The sequence below is a fragment of the Cebus imitator genome, unplaced genomic scaffold (assembly GCF_001604975.1).
Source record: "Cebus imitator isolate Cc_AM_T3 unplaced genomic scaffold, Cebus_imitator-1.0 Scaffold614, whole genome shotgun sequence".
Classification (NCBI taxonomy): domain Eukaryota; kingdom Metazoa; phylum Chordata; class Mammalia; order Primates; family Cebidae; genus Cebus; species Cebus imitator.
The window spans coordinates 524,349-531,831 of NW_016107929.1; the positions used below are offsets into that span (position 1 = coordinate 524,349).

The 7,483-nt window shown below is 58.9% G+C and overlaps 3 protein-coding genes across 5 annotated transcripts in view; 2 read left to right on the forward strand and 1 right to left on the reverse strand.

Annotated features, from left to right (window-relative positions):
• Positions 1 to 5,059, reverse strand: part of CLSTN3 (calsyntenin 3) — a 29,627-nt gene extending 24,568 nt beyond the window's left edge. Inside the window, exons 1-3 of the mRNA XM_017517048.2 lie at positions 4,500 to 5,059; positions 2,120 to 2,242; positions 1,481 to 1,676 (exon numbers count right to left, since the gene is read on the reverse strand). Coding sequence (XP_017372537.1) covers positions 1,481 to 1,676; positions 2,120 to 2,242; positions 4,500 to 4,563 — 383 coding nt within the window. The 5' untranslated portion in view covers positions 4,564 to 5,059. The remainder of the gene's footprint in view (positions 1 to 1,480; positions 1,677 to 2,119; positions 2,243 to 4,499) is intronic.
• Positions 3,929 to 5,697, forward strand: LOC108295021. Of its 3 annotated transcripts, none has more exons than XR_005198074.1 (3): positions 3,929 to 4,407; positions 4,839 to 4,889; positions 5,187 to 5,697. XR_005198074.1 is itself a non-coding variant. In XM_037734406.1 (3 exons), exons 1-3 carry the CDS (start codon positions 4,026 to 4,028, stop codon positions 5,250 to 5,252), a joined length of 306 nt encoding a protein of 101 aa, XP_037590334.1. In that variant the 5' UTR covers positions 3,929 to 4,025; the 3' UTR covers positions 5,253 to 5,697. The 3 variants fall into 3 exon arrangements, 1 of the variants encoding a protein (XP_037590334.1); XR_001821240.2 differs by having other exon boundaries at positions 3,929 to 4,368; XM_037734406.1 differs by having other exon boundaries at positions 3,929 to 4,214.
• Positions 5,698 to 6,300: 603 nt separating this feature from the next.
• Positions 6,301 to 7,483, forward strand: part of RBP5 (retinol binding protein 5) — a 5,436-nt gene continuing 4,253 nt past the window's right edge. Inside the window, exons 1-2 of the mRNA XM_017517051.1 lie at positions 6,301 to 6,534; positions 6,818 to 6,996. Of these exons, the coding sequence (XP_017372540.1) occupies positions 6,462 to 6,534; positions 6,818 to 6,996 (252 nt within the window). The 5' untranslated portion in view covers positions 6,301 to 6,461. The remainder of the gene's footprint in view (positions 6,535 to 6,817; positions 6,997 to 7,483) is intronic.

Sequence of the window (7,483 nt, forward strand, 5' to 3'; positions counted from 1 at the left end):
ACACCGAGGTACGGCCCCGACACGGGACACCACACGGGATACCGAGGTACGGCCACCGAGGTACGGCCCCGACACGGGACACCGAGGTACGGCCCCGGCACGGGACACCACACGGGACACCGAGGTACGGCCCCGACACGGGACACCGAGGTACGGCCCCGACACGGCACACCGAGGTACGGCCTCGATACTGTACACTGAGGTGCTGCCTCGATATGGTACACCCATATGCCAGAGAGGAGCAAGCAAGACTCCCAACTGGGAGCCAGAGCAGGAGGAAGCCTGCCCATCTATCCCTGAGACTGGGGCAGTCAGCAAGCTCCTCCCCACCACACAGGGCATCAGGCTGCATCAAAGTCATGCCAGGGAGAGGACAACATCAGGGAGAGGGCCCCGACTGAAGTAGGGGATGAGGAACAAGCCCCAGGTGTCCTCAGGAGCTGATTTTGATGACTTCGGGTTCATCAATGAGGAGAGGTAGGGCCTAAAATCCAGCAGGGTCTTTCTTCACAACAGTCAGATCCAGGGGGATAACCAAGGAAGATGCAGAGTAAAAGGCAAATTAAAACCAGCTATAGGAAGGAAAACGGCATCTGTGCAAAGGTCACAAGTCATCTGACACGTCTGAACAGCACGTGCGGGCAGCGCTGCCTCCCCTTCATGTCAGGTGTGGCCCCTCCCTAGTCATCCACCAGGGCAAGCAGAGCTGGGTCAAGGCCCTTCATGCTGAGCCCTGCCCCAAGCCAAGACCCAGGCTCCCAGGCCCCAGAGACAAGGGTCCTATCTTCAAATGGGAAACTGAGTCACAAAGAGCATTTTATCTCTAGGGCCTCTTAGTGGCCCAGGAATCCTGACTGAAGATCTTTCTTCCTCTCAAATAACAAGTTAGCTGGCAGCAGGCGTAGGTGTCCCAGACCCGCGCCTCTCTCTTGCTACGGCCAACCCCTGCCCACCCTCACCTAGAGCTATATGTGTATGTTAGGGATCGTGTGTGTGGTGCACACTGCAATTAGACTGGAGGGGGCAGTTGAAAGGAATCTGGACGTGTGCTGAGTGTGTTCATCGTCTCCCTTCTTGCCCTCCTCCTGATGATAACGCCCGTGTACTGAGCCCTTCACTGTGTGCCTGCTTTCAACACAGCCATCTCCTTGAATCTTCACAGCAACCTTATGAAGTAGGCGGCATCACTATCTCCATTTTACAGATAAGGAAAAGCAAGTCCAGAAAGGCTAGACCTTGCCTCCCAAGGTCATGGGAGGCAAAGCCAAGATTAGACCCACTGAACTCTACTATATGTTTCTGTCACCTTGCCTGAAGGTCCCTAAATCCTAGGACCAGCAGGGGATGGGTTTCCCTAAGTCCTAGGAACAGCAGCGGGTCGGGGTGGATGTTCAACGACTGCACAGACAGAGGATGGTGGGCTTGGGAGCAGGGAGGAGGACCCTGCAGCACATGGGGCAGGAGACAAGCACTTCCTCACTTGTGGGACTTCTTGGTGTTGGCCCCGTCGGGGCCCTCGCCGCAGTCGTAGGCCTGGATGGTGAAGGTGTGTTCCTTCTGGGCCTCGCAGTCCACAGGCTCCTTGGCACGGATCAGCCCCTCTCCTGTCGCCTTGTCAAGGATCACAGCCTCAAAGGGCACCCCAGACCCATGGAGCCGGAAGCCGCAGATCTCACCTGGCAAAGGGGAGAAGGGGAGGAGTGAGGCTGCTGTGTCTCCTTCCCCACCCTCAGCCTCCCCAACTGGGGTCCAGCTCCACCTCTCCTCCCAAAGGAAGCGCTGTCCCTTCTCCCGTAGGCATAAAAGCATCAATTATCAAACACACAACTCCAAGCCCAGCTTCCCTGAGCAGCAACCTCCCAGAGCCTCCAGGCCTGAGATCTGGAAAAATCATGATGTGTTTAACCCTTGGCTGCCCATGTCCTTTTCTATCTTCCTTGACTCAATCTCCATTCTTCAGTGGGGCCCATTCCCTTCCTTGAGTCTGCCTCTATTTTTCCGAGGCCTCTTCCCATACTTTCTCATTGCTCCCAGGCCCTTCCCTCCCACCCTTGCTCTTGGCCCTCTCCCCCACTTTTCTCTGTCCTACACTGCCTTGCCAACCCCCAACCTCAATTACCTGCATAGCGCAGTGGGGCATCCTTGTCCAAGGCAAAGAGTGGTGGGTTCAGCAGGACCGTGTTGTCGTTCTCCATGACGATGCCCTGGTACTCTGCCTCGATCCATGGCTTGTGCTTGTTGGCTGGCCCCGCCCCAGGGAGAGGAGATGAAGCACCTGTGAGCAGGGCCTCTACTCCCCCAGTAACCCTTTATTGACCCAGACAACTCACATCCCGGCACCAATCACCCTTTCTACCCCCTATAGGGGCGCCTTACAGGAGGTGGGTCGCTGAGGACAAGAAATCAGCTACTAAAGGAGTCAGAGGGTCTGCAGGAGGTCACAGCCTTCTCCTATAGCAGGGTAGACAGTTTCCATGGAAACAACCTGCCCTGGGGGTGAGGAGGAGGGAACCACCATCTCCCTGGGAACCACGGTCAGAAAGTGGAGAATATTCTTTAGGGATTTCATGAATGGAGATGGGAACTTCAGGGAGCAGTGGTGGGCCGTGAGAAGGCCCTGGGAAAGGGAAGGGATAGATTAAGGGCAGCATTGAGACTAGAAAAAGATCTAGAAGTTTCCTGAGATCCTGATTGCTTATCCTCCTCCCCAACTCATTTCAATCCTGATTCCTTCACTCTGCACTTCTCCCCGCCACACCCCAACTTGGGGCCATTCTCCCAGAGTGCAGGATGGGGAGAAAGGAGAGGAAAAGATATATAGGACAGAGGGAGGGGGCAGAGAGGGGCAGGAATGGAGCAGAGGAATCAATGCCGAGCGACTGGACCCAGCAGAGCCGTCATCCTAAGGGATTATCGGGCTGGCCTAGAAATATGACAAATCCCTCCCTGCTTCCCACCCCCACACCCAAGAGAACACATTCAAAACCAGCGCATTTCCATGTCCTCCACAAGACCGTCAAACTACATTCCCTGAAACCCACTTTTTATACAGAACGTAATCCCAGTTCTTATCTACCCCACCCCTCTTCCCTTCAACACCAGCCAATTCAGAATGGATGTGGGACTCATCAGACTCCAGATCGCCCCATCTTCTACCAGATTCGGCCTGGTGAGGGGCTGTGGGGAAGCATGTTCCCTCCCCTTCCACATCGCCCCCCACCCCAGCCTCCACGCTTGCCCTATCTAAGCCCACCATGCCAACACCCAGGCTCCCAAAGCACACCCATGACACAGAGGGAAACTGAGTCACCAAAGGGAACCTCATCGCCAGTACCTCACAGCGAGCAAGAAACCCTGATTTCCATTCTGTCTTCCAACCACACCCCAGCAGGCCTTTGGCACCAGAAGGCTTTCTTACTGATGACCACCATAACCCCTTCCTGAATGCTGAGGAGAAAGCCACAAGATGGTGCCCAGGAGGCGGCACAGGAAGTGGCAGGAGGCTAAGAGGCGAGGCTGAGGTCAGCGATGGGGGAGAGCAGGAGCGCGATGCGAGGGCAGGGCCGGGCGCCTTCTGCACAGCTCCCCTCCCACCCTGCTTGTCTCCTTGAGTCTCTGAGCCTCAGTCTCCTCTCCTCCTGGCCCTGTGGTCTCTGCCTTTGCTCCCTTTCACTCCTAGGCTCCCGGGCTCCTCCTTGACTCACTCTTTTCCTGCTTTTCCTCTCATACCTCCCTCTTTTTTCTGCCTCCACCTTTACCCTTTTCTATCCCCTCCCACGCCTCATCTCCGGCCTTGTTCTCAGCCTTCCCTCTCGCTACTCATCCAGCGCCCCCCACACACCCACTTCTGCCCTTTCCTGCCATTCTGCATCCGTTTCCACCCACCTGAGCCCTCTGCCCCCAAGCCCTCCCTCCCGGCCTCCCTCTGCGCCCCTCCGACAGCCCCGCCCAGCTGAATGTATCCGCCGCCTGCCAGAGAGGGCAGCTCTGGTAACCCGCAGCCCGGCTGAGGCAGGCGTGAGGGTATGAATGCAGAGGCACACGCAAAAACATACGTGCTCCGAATTGCCGAGCTGCAGCAAATAGTTTCTCCCCAGGATGGGATGGAGGCGAAGCAGATGGGTCTCCACACACCCTTAGCATGCGCCGGGGAAAGGGAGAGCCACGGGGAGACGTACAGCACCCGCCCGGAGACAGTCCTTCCCAGACCCGAGGTGTGCAGAAATTGGGGGAGGGGAGAAATGGAGACCCCAGGACGGGAATGGAGAGCAAATGGGCGCATGATGACCCACAAGAGGCGCGCATGGGTAGAGATGGACCAGAGAGGACGATGTGGCGGGGGGAAGTGCGCGAGAGGAGACGGAGCAGGTCTCAGAACACGGATGGGGAGCAGCGGACACCTGTCAGGTGCCAGGGAGCCCCGACACCTCCTTCCCACAGCCACCCTGCATGGCGCTGCCCGACACCCCTTTCAGGGCCCCCACCCCCACCCCACTCACCTTTGTTACAGGAGCAGGACGCGAGCAGAGAGGCCAGCAGGAGGGGCAGCAGCAGGAGGGTCATGGCGCGGCGTGGGGCAGGGCAGGGCCAGGCGGCTGCCTCCCGTGGGAGCCTCCAGCCTGCGGGGTCCACCTTGCGGGAGGGATGCAGGGGCTCCTCGAGGAGCGGGGGACAGCAGGGCAGGGACAGAGAGGAGCCTGCGGCCCACGCTAGTCCATAGAGCGGACCTAGGCAGACCCCAATCCGGGTGGCTGAGGCGGGGGACTCGCCGCGGCTTCGCGTTCCCCCCAGCCCAGCGTCCTCACTCTCTCACTCCCACCCGAACCCCGCTACTGCAGGATGACGTCAGCACAGCCGGGCCAGGACTGACGGGGCCGCCGGCCAATCAGGTGGCTGGGGGGGACCAGGTGCTGCAGCGGGGGAGGGAGCCAACGAGACTGGGGCGTCGGGGCTGGAGAGCGCAGGGCTCCTTCCCCTGGCTGCAGTTTGGGGGAGCCGAGGATCTGCGGGGGCTGGGGAGGAAGCTGGAGAGCCACGGCGCGGGTGGGAAAGAAGAGGGGCGTGGGGAGAAGGAAGCCAGAAGCCAGGGGGTGGGGAAGAGAGACGTCAGCGGGACCCGAGGGCGGCCCGGAGGGGTGGCACCGCGTCACCCCGCCCCCCAAGTCTGCATTAACCTCTTTTCACAGCCTCTTCCATGCACAGGTCCCTGCTGCGTGCCCTGTGGGAACGGTGAAGTAAAACCCGCAGTCTGAGCCTGAGAAACCCTGGCGTTTGTAGCCCAGGTCTGCGAGGAAGCCGCAGGGCGGTCGGCAGGGCGGCAGCGGGGCTGGGGGACCCGAGGAGGGGTCGGACATCCTGCACGCCTCGCGCGCGCACCTGTCGGAACGGGCCGCCTCTTCCTGCCTACCTGCCCTGCCTCCCTCGCCCCGAATTTCACCTTAAACCGTGATGAACCAAACCCAGTGGATCCTGAAGCCTGGGACGATGGATGGCAGGTTCGAGAGAGAAGTGGGCAGCTGGGGGTGGGGCACACGATTATTTGGGCGCCCCCACCCCACCCCCACAGAAATACATCTGGAAAGCGTGGGCTGTCCTAAGGGCTGGGACTGGGGGTGATGGTCTCATCGATGACTCAGAGGGAGAGAAAACCCTCTGCGTCCCAAGCCAAAGAGAATAAAATTCTCCAGTATAGCCAACCAACTCCTCTCTGGCTGTCTGCTCCTGACTTTGAACTCAGCACCCTGAACTCAGCACCCCCCGGGCTGCTGACAGCCCCCTCTGCTTAGGAAGAGCAGTTTCTCTGCCTGCCTCCTAATGGCTCTATAGGACCAAGAGTCTGGAATGCCACTTTAGGGTCGCAGTTGAGCACACTGCCTGAGGGAGCTATGGGGGCCAGGGCTACAGGGTGCTCGTCACTGTGGCTCCTGGCCAGCTGGCTGTCCTCACCGCCTCCCCTCACACCTTCCAACATCACTCAGTCCCAGGACCTCAGGATATTGTTAGAACTTATCTCCACCTCACACAGCCAGGCCAGCCTCAGGTGCCTCCCAGGAGAGACTGCCCCTCAAGCCCTGGGACGGTTCCCAGGCCTGCCAAAAATGAGGTGAAGGCCAAAGCTGACCTTTGGATGGCTCGGGTTTTGGGTGACTGACAGCCCCAGATCCCGCTCCAGGTTCCTTCCTCAGGAAAAGCCAAGGTCCGGCACAACTTTGCCAAATCCCTGCCCCTCCTTCAGGCTGCAGACACCAGTCCCAAACTCATCATGGGGGGGAGGGACGAAGTCCGGTAGGGACTCTTATTGCAACAGGACTCCACTCCTATAAAAGCCCTGGTAACCAGGCCTCTACACATCCTGGCTCTGTCGGGGGGGCTGGCCCGAGTCTCTCAGCCTCACCTGCCAGACAACATCCCCTCCTTCCTCACCCTGCCTCCTGTATTCTCCGGAAACCTTGATCTGCACAATGCCTCCCAACCTCACTGGTTACTACTGCTTCGTCTCGCAGAAGAACACGGAGGACTACCTGCAAGCCCTAAGTAATGGCCTCGCCCTCCCAGACCCCTGTCACTCCCTTTCTTCCCTCGCCCTTCCTGCCTCTTAGTCCCCTGGAGAAGAGGGAATGCCCAGGGTTGGACACTGTGGGAAGGCTCAGGCAGCTGGCGCCGACCTGGGATCCCTTTCTAACCAGGCATTGCTAGGAGGGGGTGAATCCACAGTCCCAAATCCAAAGAAGGGAAACTTACGGCCCTGAGGGGCTGCTGCAGGCAGGAGAGCTCCAGGCTGGCTGGCAGCACCCCTGCTAAGAGGCAGCCCCCACAGACATCAGCTTGGCTCTGCGGAAGATCGCAGTGCTGCTGAAGCCGGACAAGGAGATCGACCACCAGGGCAACCACATGACAGTGAGGACGCTCAGCACCTTCCGAAATTACACTGTGCAGTTCAACGTGGGAGAGGAGTTTGAGGAGGACCTCAAGAGCATCGATGGACGAAAATGCCAGGTACGTTTCCCCTGGCTAGGAGACAGCCGGAAGGAGGGATCACAGGAGACTCCTAACAATATGGGGCAAAACCAAGTGACCTCCCCGAGCCAGAGCAGGCAGTGCGGCCCCCAGGATACCAGTCCCCGGAACGAACAGGTCCTGGTGCTCCTCGTCTCTCCTACTTCTTCCCTGCCCCCTCTGATCACCAGCCGAAAGGGCAAAGAACAGGCCAACCCAGACGGAAGAGCAAACATTTGCCCACCCGCCAGCCTGTGACACAGTTGGTCACCCAGAGTCTCTCTTACTTAAGCCTCACTAACTTCACTCTCCTGCATTTCTTTCTACTTCGTACATATTCCTTCTTGTCTCCTTTTTTTTTTAAAGATGGGGTTTTGCCATGATGGCCAGGCTGGTCTTGAACTCCTGACCTCAGGTGATCCACCCACCTCGGCCTCCCAAAGTGCTCGGATTACAGGCGTGAGGCACAGCGCCCGGCCTCCTTCTT

Coding starts and splice junctions, on each gene's coding strand:
- LOC108295021 (XM_037734406.1), top strand. CDS start 4,026: ATGAATGCAGAGGCACACGCAAAAACATACGTGCTCCGAATTGCCGAG. Junction 4,215..4,838: donor CAGTCCTTCCCAGACCCGAG/GTGTGCAGAAAT, acceptor CCGCTACTGCAG/GATGACGTCAGCACAGCCGG. Junction 4,890..5,186: donor CGGGGCCGCCGGCCAATCAG/GTGGCTGGGGGG, acceptor CTCTTTTCACAG/CCTCTTCCATGCACAGGTCC.